The sequence below is a fragment of the Vanacampus margaritifer genome, chromosome 15 (assembly GCF_051991255.1).
Source record: "Vanacampus margaritifer isolate UIUO_Vmar chromosome 15, RoL_Vmar_1.0, whole genome shotgun sequence".
NCBI classification, from domain to species: Eukaryota; Metazoa; Chordata; class Actinopteri; order Syngnathiformes; family Syngnathidae; genus Vanacampus; species Vanacampus margaritifer.
The window spans coordinates 20,184,449-20,205,817 of record NC_135446.1 but is presented as its reverse complement, the minus strand read 5'-3'; the positions used below and the strand labels follow the sequence as shown (position 1 = coordinate 20,205,817).

General features: G+C 44.9%; 2 protein-coding genes across 4 annotated transcripts; one reads left to right on the top strand and one right to left on the bottom strand.

The window, feature by feature from the left end:
* Positions 1-147: 147 nt before the first annotated feature.
* ntn4 (netrin 4) lies at positions 148-20,852 on the bottom strand. 3 transcript variants are annotated; one of them, XM_077543714.1, is made up of 12 exons: positions 20,707-20,852; positions 18,504-18,610; positions 18,090-18,202; positions 15,267-15,820; positions 12,281-12,562; positions 7,692-7,818; positions 6,895-7,080; positions 3,665-3,878; positions 2,612-2,700; positions 2,419-2,487; positions 1,941-2,108; positions 148-933 (listed from the first exon to the last, which is right to left on the bottom strand). In XM_077543714.1, the coding sequence occupies exons 3-12, from the start codon at positions 18,142-18,144 to the stop codon at positions 794-796; spliced, it is 1,884 nt and encodes a 627-aa protein (XP_077399840.1). In that variant the 5' UTR covers positions 18,145-18,202; positions 18,504-18,610; positions 20,707-20,852; the 3' UTR covers positions 148-793. The 3 variants fall into 3 exon arrangements, with proteins under 3 accessions (XP_077399840.1, XP_077399842.1, XP_077399841.1); XM_077543716.1 differs by having other exon boundaries at positions 18,508-18,610; XM_077543715.1 differs by lacking the exons at positions 18,504-18,610; positions 20,707-20,852 and having other exon boundaries at positions 18,090-18,494.
* On the top strand, positions 20,262-21,369 carry snrpf (small nuclear ribonucleoprotein polypeptide F). Its single transcript, XM_077543721.1, has 4 exons — positions 20,262-20,412; positions 20,765-20,890; positions 20,971-21,035; positions 21,141-21,369. The coding sequence occupies exons 1-4, from the start codon at positions 20,410-20,412 to the stop codon at positions 21,205-21,207; spliced, it is 261 nt and encodes an 86-aa protein (XP_077399847.1). The 5' UTR covers positions 20,262-20,409; the 3' UTR covers positions 21,208-21,369.

The window sequence follows — 21,369 nt, the reverse complement described above, 5'->3', positions numbered from 1 at the left end:
TCAAAGTTACAGTAAAATATTTTTTTTTCTACTCTATTCAAGGATGTTAGCCTCACCAGTAACATTACCAAGGTAGCTTAGCTTAAGTAATTTGTGTACTTTTGTTGTAAACATTCAGGACAAAAAAAAAAAAAAAACGAGTAGAAGTTATAGTGCGTTGATAATTGTATTATCATTGCATTGAAAAAGCCCTTAGGGATGACAAACGGCGCGAGTGTCGTGGTGATATCATGCTACAAAAAACATACAGGCAAAAACTATCATAAAGCTGAAAAATTGCTGTCGCATGACAAAAATAATATTTAAATCGATATACAAATAACACTGTACAAAGAGCACATGGAAGAAAAGGAAGGAGACGTGGAAACGGAGACGAAAAAAAAGAGCTGGACTGGGACTGTGCTCGTGCTTGAACCTCCTCATTTGTTTCTCCTCGCACACGTGCGCGCACACACTCGCCTCGACATACACACGCACACACTCAGGCTAATACATTCACATTCGGGGGCCGATTGGCGGCGCACACCTGGACCGGCGAGGACTAAACCACCTGCAGTGGCTGGTATGGCTTGTTGGCGTTCACTGTGAGTGTGTGTGTGGGTGTGCGCGTGCATCTTTGTGCGTCCATGTTCCATTCCAGTCCATCTCGCTGGTTAAAGTGCGCAGAGTTTTTTTTTTTGTTTTTTTCTTCCTCCATCGTCAATCCCGGGTAACGAGCCCCAAAATGATAATCCAGGGTTGAATAATCCAGACCGTCTGTCTCTCGGAAAGTCTCACCCGTGCGTGCGCGCGTCTACCAGTTGCAGTCCTTCTTGAGCAGCGCGAGCACTTTGCGGCCCAAGATGGACGTCCAGGGCTTGACGAAGCTCTTCATGTTGACCAGCAGGTGGCCCCGCTTTCTGTCGGCGTGGCCCGCCACCAGGTACTCCACACCTGACCAACGGCACAAATGCCACAAGAAAATGGTTCTTTTTATGGTCAGGATTCACTTTTTAGATTGATTGGGTAATTGTTCACCTTATTGACTTTTTTATTTTTTGGTCAGAATTAAAACCCTAATCTTTATGGCTACTCCTGTTTTGACACCCTCATTTTGAAGACCTAACCCTTATTTTAAAACCTTCATCCTAACACTGTCTGGAATTCGAAACCTTTAACCCTGTTTTGATAGCTATATATATCTTGACACCCTAACTCTGAGTTGAAACCCTAATCTTTGTTTTAAACTCTGACTCATGAAACCCCAATTTCGAACCTTAACATTTACCTGAAACCCTATTTTGAAAAACTGGTTTGAAACTAAAGATGTTCAATACCACTTTTTTCTTCAAATCTTGAGTAGTCACCGATACACAGACTAATACATTTTTGTATTGTAAATACCGATACCTTAAAATAAAGCCAGGTATCGGCCCGATGCAATACCAGGTTTGGATCCTCATCATCCCTATTTGAAACTCTAATCTTTGTTTGAAACCCTAATCCAGTTGTGAATCATCAAAAAGCACTGCACCGGCCCCAAAATACGTCGGCCCATCGGGCATCTGACCTGTGCGCCAGATGGCCAGTCCTGCCCTGACTGTGTAACCTATAAATGCAATAAAAATGTAAAAGTTGTCTACTTTTGAAAATATTGTAATGTGATTCAGATCAAGTATGACATAATATTCAATGCCCAAGTTTAAAAAGAGGCTAAATTATTTTAACAAGTAAATAAAATAAAAATAAAAGAATTAATTTTTATTTTATTCTGGGATTTTATTTAATTTTTTTTACATTTTATTCTTTAAAAAAAAAATAGGACTAATCCAGTTTTGAATCTTGAAACTCTTGTTTAAAACCCCAATCCAGGCTGAAAACCCTAAACAATCAATTCAAACCCTAATCCTTATTGAAAACCCAAATCCGTCTGCTAAACCGACGGCAGCCTGAAAACCGACCTGGGTTGAGGATGGGGCAGGTGCAGCCCCTCGCCGTCCAGGACTCGGGGTAGAGCGTGACGCGGCCCCGCTGGAGCTTCACCTTCTGACTCAGCACCTTCTGGACCTTCACCTCCACCTCGGCGTGCGAACCCTTGTCGTGGGCCGACAGCACTTTCACCTTCAGAACTGAAACCAACAAGAAGGTGCTCAAGAATTGTGTATTTATGCTAACACAATTAACGCAGTCGATAATCAAACTATTAAAGGAGGTGAAGGGGTAGCACCAATGCATATAATAAGTCTACACACCCCTATTCAAATGGCAGGTGAATTGATGACAGAGAGTGTAATTTTTCAAAATGTATCTACACATTTGATAAACGAAGAAAAAAAAACAGGCTACAATTTCATCCAGGGCAAAAGGTAGCTTATGACTATGTGCGCCCGCGCCCGTAAAGCTCGCGATGATGTCATACGTGCACGTATAATGACTCACCGTACGCGTAGTTCATGGTGCAGAACAGTTTGCTGTTGGTCAACGGCTGCTCTTTGCACTCGCACTTCTCTGCGGGGGGCAAACACAGCGGCCATTGATGTGTGTGTGTCTACTAAGGAATGTGTCTGGAAGCTACCGGTGGGGTCCGCGACATTAGAGCAGGGGGTCTGAGTCACGGGACACAAACACACACCTGAGTAATGGAGGGCGGAGAAGAGCTCGTCAACTCTGAAGATCTGGACGGGCTCGCTGGAGTTTCCCTCTAAGTTGTACAAGTCCGACCTGTCGCACAACACACAAGTTAGTCGCCAATTCATCTCCAATCAAAAGTATTGGGACACTGAGTAATTGGTTTACTAAGGCAGGTCTTCTCAAACATGTTAGGGTCCAAGGGAGAGATTTTTTCCAAGGGTTCCATCATAATCCGAACAATAAATTAACAACTATGTGCAGGTTAAAAATAAAAAATAAAATAAAAAATCGGCCCTAGCATTTTGACTTAAGCCCTGACTCTTGATCACTTCGCCTAACACATAGTTCTGCCGCTGATAATGACTAAATTGTGGATCAATCTCATGGGGTAAAATGGAGGGAAATCAAAAAGCACTGCATCGGCCCCAAAATAAGTCGGCCCATCGGGCATCTGACCTGTACGCCAGATGGCCAGTCCAGCCCTGACTGTGTAACCTATAAATGCAATAAAAATGAAAAAGTTGTCTATTTTTGAAAATATTGTAATGTCATAATAACACATTCAGATCAAGTCACGGTACATAATATTCAATGTCAAAGTTAAAAAGAGGATAAATTATTTCAACAAGTACATTTTTAGAAAATGAATTTATTTTTATTTTATTCTGGAGAATTTTTTTTAAATTATTATTTAAAAAAAAAAAAGATTATATTTTTGAAAAAAATCTGACTTGTTCTTGGAAAAAAAAAATCTGACTCTAATCCTAACAATGGGATTTTGGGCTGTTTTACTGCCGCTTCTCCTCCAATATGCTGTGGAAGATTCGGCATCAAACAACTGGGAAAGGTCCAAAAAAGCACTTCCCCGTAACTATCTACCTGCCCTTGAAGCCCTTTCAGCCTCTTTTGTGATCAATATTATACTAATAAACCTGTCTTGACTTTTGCAGACCCCCCCCAAGTTAGGGCTCACAGGCCCCGGGGGGGAAAGGAAGCCCAGTTTGAGAACCCCCGGGCTAAAGGGCACATCCAAATACGTTCATGCGTGACTCACCCGAGCACACAGTCGCCCGTGAAGGGGTCACAGTCCCCGGCGCAGTCGCACGGCCGGCAGCCGTACTCGTGGAAGCCCCAATATCCCACCATGCACCTGTCGCAGTGGGCGCCGCCCACACCGGGCTTACAGATGCAGTCGCCGTTGGTGGGGTCGCAGAGCGCGTCGCTGGCCTCGTGCACAGCCATGGAACCCAAAGGGTGACAGTTGCATGCTGGGAGAGAGAAAAAAAGAAGTTGGTCAAAAGATTCAGTTTTAGGGTAAACGGCAGCAAATTCTGCATCAATATTTTACACACAGCTAGCGTCCAATAGCTGCCGGGACCAAGCAAAAATGTTTTGAATAATAATGATGAGAGCATTTGTTATTTACAGCTGTTGAACTGTCAACCAAGATAGATTTAGCATTAGCTAAACTGATAACACAACCAGACTAACTAGCGATCAAAGTTGTTATAAATGCTTCCTGGTGAGAATTTATTGGATTGGATTTTCAGAAAAAGTGTTTTTAATTTTGAAAATTTGGTCACCCATCAATTTTTTATCGCCACATATTTCTTTATCGGTCTATGTGAGCAACATTAGCCACAAAACTTGAGTTTTTAAATATCGCTAATCAATTAGCTTACTGATCAGTAGTTAGCTGACTAGCTTAATCCCCCCCCCAATTTATATGAGCAATACTAGACATTTTATTTTCAGTTTTGAATAATCTCAAATTAAATTTGCCAGATAGCTTCGTTTTTTTTAAGCAAAGCTGGCTGAGTAGTTTCTTTTTGCGAGCATGGTTAGCCACATATCATCACATTTGACTACAGCTAATTAATAATAGCTAATGTTTCCAAGTAAAGTAAGCTTAGCTTTATTTCCCCCCCAGTCAATGCGTGGATGTTAATCAGGTATCTTAATTTCTAAGTAATCTCGACAAATGTAGCCAGAATAGGTTTTTGAGTGAAGCTAATCTACTCTGTTTTCAGATTTTGAGCAAAGTGAGCCTTTTAGCTTCATTTTCCCTAATTTACAGTGAGCATCGTTAGCCATGTAGCTCCAGTTTTTGAGTAGCCTAAAATCGAGCAAAGGTAGCTGGATAGCTTACATTTCTGAAGAAAATCAGACAAGTAGCTTTGAATATCTTTGTGTTCCGAACCGACATATATTTATTTTTATGTCTATTAATCTAATCTCTGCTAAGACAGACAGACTTATCACGTACACATCATTAAGAGCAGGGGTGAGAAGATAAACGACTCCTGGGGCAGACGTCAATAAAATCATAAAGACCCCACGTTTGGGGCCTTTACAAGCACATTTCTGCGCATTTTTACGTGCTTATCTAACATGTTAATGTTCAACAGAGATTACGGTCAGCTCCATGTGATGCTGGAAAATGCACGCTAATGTGTTTGAATATCACACGACTGACGATTTAACAGCGATGGGACAAATACTTGGCTACTGTACTTAAGTAGCTCCCCCCCCCCCCCCCTCTGCTGTTTTGCTGTGTACCAGCTTGTGTGGCGCATGACAAGATTGTTTTCTTTGCGCCGTCCCCCCGCCGACTCTGGTATGATCAAAATGTTCCTCGCCAAGGAGGGAAATTCCTCCATTGTCGGGGCGAGAGGAGAGGATTTCACAACCTTGATCTTTTTTATCCTCAGTCACACGCAGCCCCCCTTGGACACACACATATATATATATATATATATATATATATATATATTTATATAGTATTGGTACAAACATCAGAGTAGTACGCTACGTCTATTTCTATTAAGATTGTTTTTCTCGCAAATTTGCCACTTTATAAAGTGGCAAAGTTGTGAGTTTTTTTTTTCTCTGAATATTGCCCCTACCCTCTAAAAAAAATATTTATACGTGGCCCTAATACACTGTTGTACTTACTATTCGTGTAGGTATTTTTTTAAGCTGCCTTGCCCGAGTTGCATCGTCAATTTTACGGGGGGAAAGAAATTGACCATATTTGGGCATATGTTTCCGCACGACAGTGACGTCATTTTCATAAGACTAAATTGTTTTCAAATGAATTTTTTTAACGTTAGATGGTACACGTGTACCTAATGAAGTGTTATCCACGGTTTTAGAATAAAAATATATTGAATAATGTGAAACCTCCGTAAATATATTTAAACAACAAACATGATCACAAACCGTCATGATGCCCTCTGGTTACCATGGTTACAATTAAAACCAGCAGCAAATTGAGTGAGGGTAAACATGGCGTGTTTTGGGATGGTCTGGTGCATTTTGACAGTTGTTTTGGACACACGCGCGCACGCAGCATACCTGCAGGACTGAGCGAGCAGCAGGGTCACATCTGACAGATAATCGCCGGCGAGAATGTAGCCAGCGCTGCGTGTTTATAGATGGCTATCTGGTGTTTACTCAAGACTCGTCTCATCGGCGGAGGCCCGGCAGCACGCCGCTCGGCCCGAGCGCACACAGACACACACACACACACGGTGGAGACGAGCCTGCAATGATTACCCCGCTGCTGTGATTTAGCCGCCAGGAAACACAAAACAAGCCGAGATGGACAAGCGCGCTCGCCGCTGACTCACGGCGAAGGTATGCCGCCATCTGATGATTAACTCCGGCGCAAACCTTGGACGCGGCCGCATGACGTCTCGCAAGCGCGCGCGCACACGCAGGGCCAGGTGCCCATCAGGAATCGGCGTTATCCAGCGGCACGTCCCGGCTTGCGCTCTTCCTCATTCCTGGCGAGAGTGAGGAAGAGTGCGTCGGCGGCGCGCTGCGGGTGATGTGATGATTCACAAAGTGGGAAATTTGTGATCGGCATGAAACCATTTGAGGTCGCGAGTTAGTTTGCGACGTAAGGACACAAGTGGCACAAAATGGCACGTTCACTCACCTCCATTTTGATTGTTTTTAACTTCAAAGTTGAGAACGCCGTATTCAAATTAGGTTTGACACACTTCACTAACTTCCAGGCTCATTCTTGTGCAAATAGTTCACATTTTGCCTGCTTAACGAAGCGAGCACTCGCCGTTTATTAAGCGCACAGTCACAAAATGTTTTTTGCGCCAGCTACATAAAAGACCACCCAGCACTTACATCACCGCATATCAAAGCAATTCATGTCAATTGGACGCAGAGTAACGTGCTGTGACCTTCTCACGAGGATATGACATCGCCTTTTCTGTCCTTGACCCCCTTTAATCCCTTTTTAATCAAAGCGTGTGTGCGTCTTACGCTTGCAAGAGTCGGGGGCCGTGTGCGGCCGACGGGGGTCCCGGTAGAAGCCGGCCCTGCAGTTCTGACACTGGCGCCCCTCGGTGTCGTGCAGACAGTCGCACACGCCGCCGCTGCGCTGGCCCGAGTCCCGCCAGGCCGACCAATCAAAATGGCAGCTGTGAGCGTGTCCGTTACACTTGCACTCTGGTGGGAAAAGAGAGAAAAGGTGAGCGGGTGGGACGCACGTGAGGAAGCAGTCGTCATCAGATTCAAAAATATATTTGGTGTCTATAGTTACAGTTACTATTTACGTCAACTAGCTATTTAACTAGCATTGTTGCTATCCAACTGCACATCAAAACCACTCACACTTGTACCTTACCAATATGGCCGCCAAACATACACATTTGAGGCTCTTAAATGTCAGGATGAGCAGTAACATGCAGGTTGGACTCATCAGACACATCAGAGTGTAAAAATGTTTTTTTTTAAATAAGTATGCTTTAAATGTCCGTGTTCGGCAGCCATATTGGAGCGGTCAAAGCGTATCAGGCTCTGGCTAGCATGCACCGTAAGAGTAAGCAAATTTGATAGTAAATTGAGATAAGGTTGTCATATTCTAGCGTATATAACTTTTTGTGATTTATTTTAATTTAGTGGCGAACTGTGGGATTTTTTTCCAAATGTATTATATGTTCCTTGGCTCAAAAAAAAGTTTGGAAATTCAGGTCCAAATGCTGCTCGTCCTGACATTTAACACATCAGACGTGTGTCTGGGGCGGCCATATTGGTAAGGTACAAGCGTCTCCACTCACTGCGACACTCGTGCGGCGCCCCCGTCAGGCCGTCGGCGGGCTGCCACGGCCGGTCGTTGTAGAGCGCGGCGCAGCGCTCGCAGTGCTCGCCGGCCGTGTTGTGTCGGCACACACACTTCCCATGGACCTGCCACACGAGGGAGGGCTTCATTAGCGGCGGATTGGAGCGGACGGACAAAGACGTCAGTGTGATGGCGAGGCCTGTTTTTACCCGCGTGAGATGCGACCGGTCCCCCCGCATTGCCTCGCTAACACACCCTTCGTCGTCACCTCTGACAACTTTTGACCCTCCCGGGATATCCTCCCACTCCATCTCTTTTTCTGGCCTATTCCCTCCACTGAAATTAGTGAATGGGGATTGATTGTTTGGCTTCATCGCTAGAAACAATAAAAGGGGGCTCGGGTCTGAAAGGCCTGTGTGTGTGCGTGTGCGTGTGCATGAGAAGAGTGCAAGTATGCAGCACCGAGAGCACAATAACAATCTCCTTGTCATTCCTGAGAGCTGGAATGCCATGTATGCTGGATAATGATTGAATGGAGGGAGGGGGGGTGGGGGGGGGCAAGGCATCTGAGGAAGCTCTTTATTTGTTTGCGTTACACCGTGCTACTGCTATGTGGGACACACACAGTTATACAACATGGTACATGCCAACAAAAAGTATGTTTGCTAAGCCCTGACATTGTTTCCCACGGTGTGTGTGTGCGTGTGTGAGACGTGTCGTCAACTTGGGCCGAACACGTGACGGGCTCAATGTGTCCTCTAGCTGAACTGACCTCGGATCAGCCCGCCACATACACACACACACTGAGAAAGTATTTTTGCATCAAATGTACGCGTCGTGAATGTAGCGAAAGTGTTGTGAACAAATTTGAATGACTTAACATGCACTCGTGGCAGACAACGGGGTGCTCTAAAGCTGCCAAAAGAGCGGACAATCCAAACGGAAAACGTCTTTTTGGGATGCCGACATAGGTGCTGGCTAACTACTGACAGGAATGAAGGCGCTCAAGTTTTGGGGGTCGATTTGAGCGAAAGTGCGTCGCTAGGTGCTGTTTTGCCCTAAATAAAAAAAAAAACACTTTTCAGAGTCTCGGTTACATAATTCGTTTGACTGGATTAGGCAACCAAAAATGAGCAGATCAGCATTTTTACGAGTGAGAGGAAGCAAGATTATTCAAGTGGAGCAATTAGTCCAGCCGCTGTGTGTGTGTGTGTGTGTGTGCGTGTGTGTGTGTGTCCTCCAGTGGCTGTCCAGGGACGTCATTATGACCGTGTGTATGAGTGTTAGCTTTGTGGCTAACTAACAGACAGTGTAATCACTCTGAACAGGAGTTCCCTTCATCCAAACACACACACACAGTCTGGACTCTAATGATTCAACTTCCTTAAACACCCCCCCCACACACACACACACACACACACACACACACACTCAGTCAAACCACAGCATATTCTGCCTACCCGTGTTGCGTTCCACACTTTTGTTAGGTTACCGACTTTTTTTCTTTCTTTCAAAAGCATATTAAAAGCACGGATCTGCACTACACGCCCACAGGATATTACACTGTGTTACATTCATTTCCTGGGACTTAACCATAACCTATAGTGACTTAGCACTTAAGCTAACCCTCTGTCTTCAACTCACTTTGATCCGTCACAGAATGGTTGTCAAACTCTAGGCACGCGGGCTAGCTGTTGGCCCTCCTGTGTCATTTTAAGCAGCTCGTGTAACTTGCCGCCAGCGAAGACGGTCTCGCCCAGCTAGTCCGTGAAATTCAAGCTTCGACATAACTAATGATGAACAGGCACCAGTAGATGGCGGCATTGCATCGCTTTTGATTTGATATCTGTATCGCTTTTGAGTAGAAGAAGGAGGGTGAGTCTCGTCTTAGGACATCCATTATGAGGGAGGAAATTGGATATGTTTAGTCACCTCATACTAGAACAGCATATCCTGGTAGTTAGTAGAAAGTGTGTCACAATTAGGGCAGGGAAATAAAGTCAAATAATTCAACTTTAAAAATAAGGCGACTAAAATTTTCTGCCTCGAAGCTCCGCCGTAACCATCTAATCTTTATTTTGTCTGTTAGTGCACCATCTAGTGGCCGAATGGTGGATGTTTGCGTGAGAACATTTACTGACTTAGTGGGTTTTTATTAAAGACAATACAGCACATTGAGCTTCGTCAAAACACAGGAAATAGTAGTTCTGAACGTCTTAAAAAGCACTTGGGCTGTAATTGTTCCAAAACATAACCCGCCACTCAGTTTTAGGTGTTCATCACTTAACCAGTAGAGGGCAGTCATGTACTAAACGTGCCCAGAAGAAGACAAAAACAGGAAGTTATTGACCTCACGTAACTAACAGCTAGCTCTACTCTTGTTTACTTATGGAATAACGTTGGAACATCGCCAGTAAGTGACTTTTAAGACACTATTACATGTGTAATATAGATATAATGATGTATGTGTGAACCAAACGGTAGTTAGTGTTTGTTTACCTTAAGTGGAAATAGCTAGCGCACGAATGCTAATCGCTTTGGCTAACCATTTAGCATACGCTAATTTTGTTGGTGTTAATGCATAATGTCCATTTTCTGGTACGTTTTTGGGATGTCTGCATTCAATTTCATCCCATGAATGTAAAAATGTAAAAAATTAATTTTTTAAAAGACAAAAATGGACAAATGTTTCACAGGACAGCGATGATATCTACAGAGGATTAAAAAAAAAAAAAGATATCTACAGAGGATAATACTATCATAAGATAGTACTTACATGTCCACTCAATTTAACTTGCGTCCAAATTTAGTGGATTAACAAAAAATATTAAATAAATAAATAAACAAACAAATAAAAATAGTAGAAAAATAATAATAATAATAGCGATAATAATAAAAATTGTTTTGGGGCGATTACTCGATTATTCCATCAAATAATCGATAAGATAATCAATTTTAAAAAGATCAAATAGTGACAGCACTAGTCACAATCATAAAGGAAAGATGAGAGTTCAAGGAGTGAATGAAGTGTCGCTCACGCTTATTAAAAGTTTAGATCAATAATAAATTATTTTAGTGTTAAAAGATTTATCATAGTATAAATAAAGACTAATATATCTGGTTGGTTGTTTCACATTCTGTCCCCTTATGAGCCAAACTGTGTCCTTAAATCCAAGATGCATGATTTTACATTGCAATTACACATTCATGGTTTCATCCAAAATGACGAGTACACAATCCTTCCCGGCGTGACGCGCACCTCATCCGCCATCATGCCGATGAGCGCCGCTTATGTAACCGTGTTTGTCCAAAAGCTGTCCAGGTGCCACATTCTCTCTCTCTCTCTCTCTCTCTCGCTTGCCCTCGCTCGCCCCCAAGACACTTGAGAGAGGATTTACTGTTCAAACTTGCGCCGCTACACAAATATTTGCAGGCAATAAGACTGGCATCGGAATCTCGCCTTTCAATATGGCAACAGCCGAGCAATAAATCAGAAAATGATTGGCATGATGGCTTGATATGGCCAACAGGGTGCCAGAGGATTGTCGGGCACTTCCAAAAAGGAAATCAAGTCAGCTACCAAATTAACCACAGCACTTTTTTTTTTGTGGTACTAGTCACGTTTCACTTTTTGACACCTTCTGATGTTCCATCAGAGGTACTAAAGTATTTGTGTACACTATTCTACTTTCAAAGGTACCGATGTAAATATCAGTCCCGTACTAGATTTTGATCCTCAACATGGCCGTCCATATCCTCCTCAATGCTGTCACTAAGATGCCTTTCACATAAGCTATTAAAAGGGGAAAGTCCACATTTCTCGCCACTAAAGATCACTGGCTTCTTCCTCCAGTTGCGCCGCACCCCTAAAACGTTTGTTTTGTTCACAACCGCTGCCAACTATAAAAGCAAACAAACGGCAAAGCAAACACGAGCCGCTTGGCACCACGTAAAGAGTCTCGAGTGAGAAGAGGAAACAGATCATCGTGTTTGTTTCCCGCCACTGATTGCAAGAGGAGATGAATGTGTGTGTGTGTGTGTGTGTGTGTGTGTGTGTGTGTGTGTGTGTGTGATTCACACCTTAATCAATGGCATCATTATGCGTGACAACAATCATCTCCATCTTTTCTCCTTAGCCAGCAGGAAATGCTGCCATTGTTGGAGGGGGAATGAAAGCATAAACAGAAGGTGACTGATACCCCCTATCACAAATCACCCCCCCCCCTTTTTTTTTATTTTTTTATTATCATCAACAACACAAAGCGAGACACAGCGGCTGCACGAACCATTAAGGCCACTAATGGCGTGTTTGCATCTCAGTTTCCTGAACCAACATGGCCGCCGACATGCGTCCATTTGACAGTAACGAGGAAAACAAAAAGATTACGAGCACAAACGACGAGTGAAAATGGTCAAAACAAAGCCACCAACTGATTTGACCAACGCCAGAGTAAAATTAGTGGGAAATGTGCTATGAAAAAGACACGTCATTAAAACTAAACTAAAACTTTTGCACTGCCCTGTAGTTCCTCTGACTGCCTGTCGGTGTCAGTAATGAGCAAACATCCATGTAAAACGTGGGCTTACCACATGGTTGGTACGGTCCCGGATGGGCTGGTACCCTGGCGCGGGGACGCACTGCTCGGCGTGCCCGTTGCAGAAGCAGCTGCCCTTGACGATCAGGTCGTAGATGGCAAAGTGGCGTGTGGGCGGAGTCTTGCCCGGCGCGCCGGCGGCGTCTTTGGCCTGGCACGGGCACGGCTGGCGCTTGAGAAGCCGGATGCGGATGTTGGTCACCCGCAGCTGTTGCTGGCCCTCCAAGCCAAACGGGTCCAGAGACTCCCATTTGGGGAGGGTGCGGTATATCACCTGCGGGGGGGGGCAGAGGTCGGGGTGGGGTCAAAATAAAATGAACTGATTATAGGGTTAACTTCAGACAAACTTTTTGGCAGCCTTTTGTTGTTTTGGCGATCGAAACGTTGCATCTCATCGTCATGACGACGAGACCACGAGGGTGCGGGACATCCTTCAAAATCGCCTTAGCAACGGTTGCCGCTGGTAACCAACTCCCCGAGAAAAGTGTGTGTTTGCAGTGTGTCTCGTCATCAAAGTCTGCCTTTTGCCATTGTTTTGTGTGTGTCTGTGTGTGCGGGTGTGTGTGCCTTCCCCTGATTGGCCGGCCTGGCGGGCACCGAAAGTGTGATGGGTGGAGCGCTATTAATTTCCTGCTTGTTGCAAAAGGTGGCAGGGTCGCTGTATTGTGGTGCGCGATTAAGGGGACGCCACCAATGGGGGGGGGGGGGTATACATGGGTGGTGAGGAGTGGGCGGGGGGCAGGGGGGGACGCCACTCTGCGGGAGAGCACGGAGAGCCTGGCCAGACAAAGACGGGGGACAGAGACACGGACGCACATAACTCAGGGCGCCACAAAAGGACTGAGACAGCGCGGCCATTCCCCGGCAACTAACACACACACAGCAACACGTTACTTTACAAAACAACACAATTAAACAAGATGTCCTCTTAGGATTTTTACTCCTCCTCAATACATAAAACAAAAAAATAACATCTGTCTTGTTCCACCTTGTTCTCCTGAAACTCATCATGTGCACAGTAGCACTTTTTGGCACCATTCTGTTGGGCTACTAACTATTTTTGAACTATTCCGATCTGGACTCTGCCACTTTTCGCACCCTTCCCGTTGTCCTATTGTTGGAATGATAGCCTCATGTGTACGTGGCATCTAACCTAAATAGAACCTTTGCACTGTGTTAGCATATTAATGATTAGCGCACAGGGAGAAAGAAAGATTCCAAACGTTTGGGTGAGCAGAATCCATATTTGACTTTTTTATGAGGCCTGAGGGTGCGAGCGGGTTCACCGTGGGCCACTCGTAATCTTCCTCGCCCGAGTTCCGGCCTGCGAAAAAGCAAGTCTGGCTTTCAGGCGGCTAATTCCATCAAAGCACACTGGACTGTAACCTGGTAAACAGGCACAATGGGCATTGATGGAGAGGGGGGGGGGGTGGGGGGGGGGGGGGGTGGGGGGGGGGTGTCATACCATCCATCAGGCAAACAGCAGCACTTCCTTCCCAGCAGGCATTTCGCTGACATGAAGTGTTTATATGGAAGTATGTGTCGGCCTACCGCCAAGGAGGTCAGCGTTTCGCAACACGCGCATTCTTCCGAGCTCCAACTGTAAATAATACATACGCGGCAGAACGCAGGTGAAAAGCGCGCCGCCTGCTCGCGGCGTATGAACTCGTTGCCCCTCGCCATCCATCACATCTCGCGTCTTTATCAGATCCCCGAAACAGCTCAGGCGCTCTTTTGATGCGCGCCGCGCGCAAACCACGCCACCGTCAAGCCCGCCGGGGGGGCCGTCCCGCTCGCAATGTCCTCATCGGATTACTTTTCAATAACTCAAGGCATATTGATAACAGCCTGCAAGGGGGGGTGGGTGGGGGAGGGAGGGACCCTGTTATTGTCTGTGAAATTCAATAGCTTCCAAAATCAAATTACGCCATCTGTAAATGCTGGTTATTTTTGGCACAACCTTCAACATGCTTGTTAATAAGGCAGAAATGTGCCTAAAAGTGGCACAATGCCAATTTCAATGCGTACCAACAACCCGTCAGACTTATGAGGTGACATTGATGAAAACGTCTTTATGGTCTATGTACATCAAGAGCTTCACATTTTTATGTTTTGTTTTGTTTATGTCGACCCAATCCAAATGATGGCAATTGAACAGCTGCAAAAAGTGGTTGTAATTTATTTTGGCCCCCTTTAAAATGATTGCAAACAAAGCCGAGGGGTGCCCAGCAGAGGTACGATACCGCTTTCAATAATTCATGTCATTTTGACAACACGCATGTAAGACGACTGGGGGGCAAGGATATAAACCTCATTATTGTCTACGGACTTCAACAGCTCCAAAATTCATATTTTGCAAGTCAAACGACGTCAACTGCCAAGAAGCAAAAAAAGTCATTATCAGTTATTTGGATGACTTCAATATGGTTGGCAACAAAGCAGAAGGATGCCCGGGGGCCAAATGAATCTGGTTTCAATAACTCACAGCATATTAATAACATGCCTGTCAGCCTTAAAGGGGTGCATTGATAAGAATCACTTTATTGTCAATGGACTCAAGTTAAGATTAAAGAATACGCGCACACACTGCTTGTGTTAAAACATCAACGGTGTGGACTGCAGGCAGCGATCATGCTGGCTTTAAAGCACGCCTGTTAAACACTCACTCATGCACACGCACACACGCTCACAACCAACATCCTGCGTCCGTCTATCTGCGGCATGTCGCCTGAGCGTCTGCATGGATTTGTTCTGGTAGGATGGGCGGCCATCAATAATTTAATGCAAGCACATCTCTTGCTGGTGATGATGTCATCACAATTTGACCCCAATAAGTGAGCTGTCGAGGTATTTTGGTGCCCTGAATTATTATGTGTATGGATGTTTTTGCTACGTCTAGGAGGCTGTTATGTTAGCATGGTTAGCATTAGCACAGCTAGCGTGTTAACGTTCATTGCGTGTGATGTTTTGCGCCTCACCTCTCCTCGGCTGCACGGGTACGCTCCGGAATATTTGGACGTGCAGGCGGCGCCGTCCCGCCCCGATCCGGTCGTCTTGCCCTCCGGGAACCCGAAGGCGGCGCTGCAGTTGCGGGCGTAGTACTGAAGCATCTGCCACGTGTGCCCAAAATCCTGCGAGCGCTCCAGCGTCATGGCAGCGGGCCGCGGCGAGCGGAAGACGGCGATGAGGTGCGTGAAGTAGAACTCGGCCTCCAGGTCCAGCTGCACCGTCTCCGAGTCGGCGCCCTCGGCCGACTGCCACCAGGTGTCGGGGTGGCGGAAGGATGAGTCGGACATGGCGCTCGCCAGGTGGGACAGGTGGGGAAGGGCGGCGTTGCATTTGCCGCACTTGGCGACGCCGCACGCCAGGCCCGGCTCGGAGTAGGCGCAGTACGGCTCGGTGCCGTTGTTGCCGCACGCGCTCTGGGTCAGGACGCGGCGGCCCAGCGCCAGGTTGCCCATGCGGGGGTTGCAGGCGCGGCTCTCGCAACGCGGGGCTACGCCTGCTCGCGACAACGCCTCCGGCGGGGCGCCTGGGGAACAAAAAAAAAAAGCAACATTTTAGCACACTGAACTTTAAAGAATATTTTGAAGACATTTCACATACTTCAATTCTGCAGTGAGTTGATCTGCCAGTTCAGTAGATACAGTATAAAACGTTTACATTAACTCGTATAGATGGATGGATGGATGGAACAAAGGAGGGAAGCAAGGAAGGAACAAAAAGGACGGAAGGAAAGAAGGAAGGAACAAAGGAAGGAAGGAAGGAACAACGGAAGGACGGAATGAAAGAAGGAAGGACGGAACAAAGGTCGTCAGGAAGGAACAACAGAAGGAAGGATGGTAGGGAAAAGGAAGGACGTAATGAAGGAACAACGGAAGGAAGGAACAAAGGAAGGACGGAATGAAAGAAGGAAGGACGGAACAAAGGTCGTCAGGAAGGAACAACAGAAGGAAGGATGGTAGGGAAAAGGAAGGATGTAATGAAGAAACAAAGGATGTAAGGGAGGAACAACAGAAGGAAGGAACAAAGGAAGGAAGGTATGGAAAAGGAAGGAAGGAAGGAGAGCTGACACCAGGAAGACATAAGAAAGAATGAAGAAAAGAAGCGATGACGTATATGTATGAAAGGAAAGCCGGAAGAAAAGAAGGAAGCGAGGAAGGAAACATCAATGAAGGAAGTAAACTAGCAAGGGGAGGAATGAGTTATTGAAGGAAGGAAATAAATAAGGATGCATGAAAAGAAGAATGTAAAAAGGACACGAGGATGATATGAAAGGAAGAAGTAAGGAAGGATGGATGGATGAAGGAGGTTTTCTAGGATGTATGAAAGGAAGAAAGAGGGAATTAAGAAGAGGAGGAAGGAAGGAATTAAGGAAGGATGGAGAAAACAAGACAAGGAGAGAACGGGAGGTGAGACTTAAGGAAGAAAGGAAGAGAAAAGACGAAAGGAAGGTCAGAAAGGAGATCGGGACGAAGAAAGGATAGATGAAGCATAAGGATCCTATAGGATAAAGAAGGGAGAGATTGAGGAAGGAAGGAAGAAAGGAACAAGGTACTATAGAAAGGATGAATGGAAGGAAACCCACAACCCAACTTGAAAACCGCACATTTGGACTTTAGGTTTAACAAAACCCATACATTGGCTCGAACCCTAATTTCCGAGATGACATAAATGGCCCACCCTGTAACTGAAAAACCTTCTCTTTTTTTCTTTCCCTCGAGGGAGTGTCCAATTAAGCCGAGCGAGGCGGCCTCCCGGCTGGTGCGCGTGCACAAGTCAATAAGGAGGTTGAGCTGGATCGGAAGCGTTACGCAAAAGGGATAATGGCGCCATTGTGCACCTGCCGGCCTCGCACCGTCACACAGATGGAGTTTGGCAGTTGAGCGGCGTTCGGACGCCTTCCAGACGCGCCGCCAACAAGCCCTCGGGGCCGCCGCCTCCTTCGTCCCCGCTCCGTCCCCCTTTTGTGCGTCACACGCTCCACACGTCGGCTGGCCCCGCGTTAAAAAAACGGGGGCTTCGCCGGCCGGGGAGCTGCCAGGGGGCTTGTTTTGTGTTAAACAGGAGCCGCGGGTGAATTATGTAACCGTCTGCAGGTGGGGAGAGGTCACCCGAGGAACACATTGTGCTCATCGCCGGGGGGCAATTAACACTTGGAGTGCAGCTTTTAATACCGCAGACTTCGAATCCAAATCTCAGCAATTAAACGACAAGGACACGCCAGCATAATCACTGTTATTGCGGCCATTCGTGAGATTAAGATTGAAAATATGAGGTTGGAGGAAGAAAGGTGTCATATTGTCGGACACTGCGTGAGTTCAACTTCTTTGGTGCTGCAATATTCTAATGGGTCGCACGTTATCATTTACAACCAGACTTCAATCTAAATCCCAGGAAAAATAACAACAATCAAATGCTATCATATTCACGGTTGCTGTGCTCATTAATGAGATTAAGATGAAAAAACACGAGGTTGTGAATTTATTGTGAGAACAGAATATAAGAGAAGCATTGGGGAAAAAAAGGCCAATGTGTTAAAATTCTGTAATGACTCCTCTTGTGATCGAATGTGATCAAATAATCAATATTCAAAAGGGAGTTTTGCATCAAGTGAAATTCGTGAACGGTTATCATGCGGGTTAATGACAATGAAATGGACAAATATGAAGTTGCTGATGTTATTGTCATGGCAGAATACAAGTGGAACAGCGCATTGGTGCTTGTCCTCACTCATCTTGTGCTAAAACATTCAAAACAACCACGTTTTCAATAAACTTCAGTATGGAAATGACACTGACCTGCACCTGACAACGCGGCCACGCTCAGCAGCAGCAGACGCAGCAGCTGAAGCATGTCGGCTCAACTCCAAAACAAACCAACAAGAGGCGCACGGAGAGCAGGTGGAGATGTTCTGCAAAAAAAAAAAAAACAACAACAAAAACCACGTAGGTTCAAATCCGGCGTGGCCTCTCTCTGTCGCTCAACTGAGACGAAGGTGCACAGCAGAGGAGGAGGACGAAGAGTGTGGCGGGAGGAGGAAGCATAATCCCGTGAGGAAGAGCGCTGAGGAGGAGGAGGAGGAGGAGGAGGAGGAAGAGGAGTGAAAGTCCAGCTCGTCTGCAGCTGCTCTGGAACCTGCAGCGTCTTTCATTTCCACGCGCAGCGCTTCGTCTCGCAAGTCTAACTGAGGACACACGCACACACTCACGTACACACACAGTGAGGAAGCCGGCTCCTCCTCCGCCTCCTCCTCCGCTCTTGCACTTCACTTAAAGGAACATTCCAGACTGGGATGGAGCTCCTCAAACATCAAGAGTAGCTAAAGAAATGGAATAAAAAATTTTTTTTTAAATATTCAACTCATTAAAAAATAAATAAAGACTTGAGACTAGATTTTGTTCACTGAGGCCAAAGCCTTATCTAATATAAAAGCAGTGCTTTAGCACCATCTGGTGGCATCTTACTGCCAATGAACTATGTTGAAATCTGTTGACGAGCTTCTAAATGAGCACTTTCACACATCCATAATAGCTAATAGTGGAATAAATACCTTTAAAAAATAGCGTGACATTATAGAGCAACTTAAAGTGGTTGCTTACAAATTCACTTTTTTTTCCCCACACTAAATCAGTTTTGACATTATTATTGGCTACATGCTGCTGAGATGTTCCTCATATTTTAGTGACCTTATTGAGCCCGAAGGTGAACAGCGATGAAAAGGAGGAAATGACTCCCTCTGCTGGCTACAAATGGTACATAATATTAGAAAGGATTCATCTCATCCCATCTGGGTCCACTCCAGGCCCATTTGCGTCAAGCTCCAGTGGACGCAGCTTGTGGGTCTGCTGCAAAATTGGACCACGACCTCCATTTTGCTCCCCTGACCCGCGTCGAGAGATGCCATCTTCCCACCTGTTGCGCCTTTTGTCACAGATGTCAATCTCCTTTTTTCATTTTTTTTTTTTTATCTTCTCCAAAGTCGGGTTAATACTTTGCGCAAACAGCGTGACAAGAGCTTTCGGCACGTCATCGTCCTCACGCCCTAAAGTGACACGGCCGCTGATGGACATGCTGCTTATTAACAAGTCAAAAGGTGATGTAAGAGCAGCAGTATTCCAAATATGCGTAAAAAAAAAAAAAAAAATGCTGGGAGTAAAAAGCACACCTATGGCGGGCGAAAAAGATCAGGTTGAAACTTGCCATATGGCTCAGCGACGCTGAAGTGCGTAAAAGCGAGGTACAACCTCAGACATTTTAGCGCCTGGAGAGAAAGAGCTGCCCAGACACAGAGTCACCACGACCCAGATATGGCAATCATTTCTCTTCGTGCTCCATTTCCGACGCCAAGGTCAAGAGAATGTCAAATATGGCTTACAGAATGTGTTATTTATACCCACGACAGCATTTGGGAGGCGGGCATTATAGTGATAATGATATTGGAATGATGAGCTGAAGTTTATTTATTTATTTATTTATTTTGCAGGGTGTTCAGTCGTTTTGGTCAGAAAAAAACTATTTTACATTAAAATTAGACCTAAATTTGAATTTAACTATAGTATTCAAATGAAATGAAATTATGAACAATATATATATAAATAGTATGAATTACTATAACAATTTGACATATGACAGTATAAATGCCCAAGTCATTTTTAATTAGTCACATTATCAACTAAAAACAACAACTGTGTTTGCTAAAAAAAATTATAATAATAATTTTGCTTTACTATGCCACTATTGCATCAAGCTAACAATATTATTAATTTTATTTTTTTGCTGCAAAAATGATGTGGCCAATCTGTCCGGTTAAAATAACAAACGTGGCCCTTGTTTTTTATTTTTTACCACAAAAGCTTGCCCATCGCTGCTCGAGATGATAAATAATGTCAAAGCAGCTAAAACGTTACGTTAAAAGCAATTATTTTAAATTAAAAGGATTTGCTGTAATGTAACCCTGGTCGATAGGTGGCAGTATGGAAAAAATAACACGACTTCACTGAGGTCAATACCTAGTACTTCCGGTTGGCGGGCAGAGCGTGTTCGCTTCCGAACGCTTTTGTGACGACAAGCTAGCTACTAAACTCCAAAGTAACACGTTTATACCTCCAACAAGTCAAAATGGTGAGTATGATCTATTTGGTTCCGCTCCACTTGCGTGGGATTCAGTTTCGTCATCTGCGCGTTTTTCCCGGCGTTTTTAGCTGGTTAGCACTTAGCCGTGTTAGCTCCTTCGCCGTGTATTCCGAATGAATGAAGCGCCTCGCATCTTCTCACACTAACATTTTAATAGATTAGTCAAGACTAATAGATTCGTTAGACTTTTAACTTACTATTAAATCAATTGTTTTAAATTAGGCTACTAATGGAGACAATACTTATAGTACTGAATGTCACAGAACCCGTTTAAGAAATTACCTTTTGAACAAAAAGGCTTGATACTAAATGTCCTTTTGCTGTTTGTTTTTCTCTCCAGAGTTTGCCACTGAACCCTAAGCCCTTCCTGAACGGCCTTACAGGCAAGCCGGTGATGGTGAAGCTCAAGTGGGGCATGGAGTACAAAGGCTACCTGGTCTCCGTGGACGGCTACATGAACATGCAGGTGAGCACAATGAACAGACCAATCGACAAATAGATCAAGTTGACCTCATCGTGAGCATCGTGTGCCATGTTTGTGTGCAGCTTGCCAACACGGAAGAGTACGTGGACGGGGCGTTAGCGGGTCATCTCGGGGAAGTCCTCATCAGGTATTCCAAATTAAATCGAGATTAAAAACCAGTGTAAAAAAAAAAAAAAATCAGTAACTGAAGACAAAGTCGTGCATGTGTTTAAAATTGTTTATGTCTACACAGGTGCAACAATGTTCTGTACATCCGAGGTGTGGAAGAAGAGGAGGAAGACGGAGAAATGAGAGAGTGATTCCCAACAGTGTGTGTGATTTGTAGTCCAAAAAAAGTGTGCTTGTGTTTTCACTATGTGAAACTAAATGAATGCTTGATTTTTTTTTTGTACTGTTTGAGACCAACTTTTGTTGTTGTTGTGAGACAATAAAAAAACATTATTGTGCTCTTTGTTATTAAA

Excerpts from the sequence above, each read along its gene's own strand:
- ntn4 (XM_077543714.1), bottom strand. The coding sequence starts at position 18,144 with ATGCTTCAGCTGCTGCGTCTGCTGCTGCTGAGCGTGGCCGCGTTGTCA. Across the intron at positions 7,081-7,691 it reads GGCGCCGCACGAGTGTCGCA|AGTGCAAGTGTAACGGACAC; the intron begins GTGAGTGGAGAC and ends TTTTCCCACCAG. Across the intron at positions 3,879-6,894 it reads GGCCCCCGACTCTTGCAAGC|CATGCAACTGTCACCCTTTG; the intron begins GTAAGACGCACA and ends TCTCTCTCCCAG.
- snrpf (XM_077543721.1), top strand. Across the intron at positions 20,891-20,970 it reads ACGGCTACATGAACATGCAG|CTTGCCAACACGGAAGAGTA; the intron begins GTGAGCACAATG and ends GTTTGTGTGCAG. Across the intron at positions 21,036-21,140 it reads CTCGGGGAAGTCCTCATCAG|GTGCAACAATGTTCTGTACA; the intron begins GTATTCCAAATT and ends ATGTCTACACAG.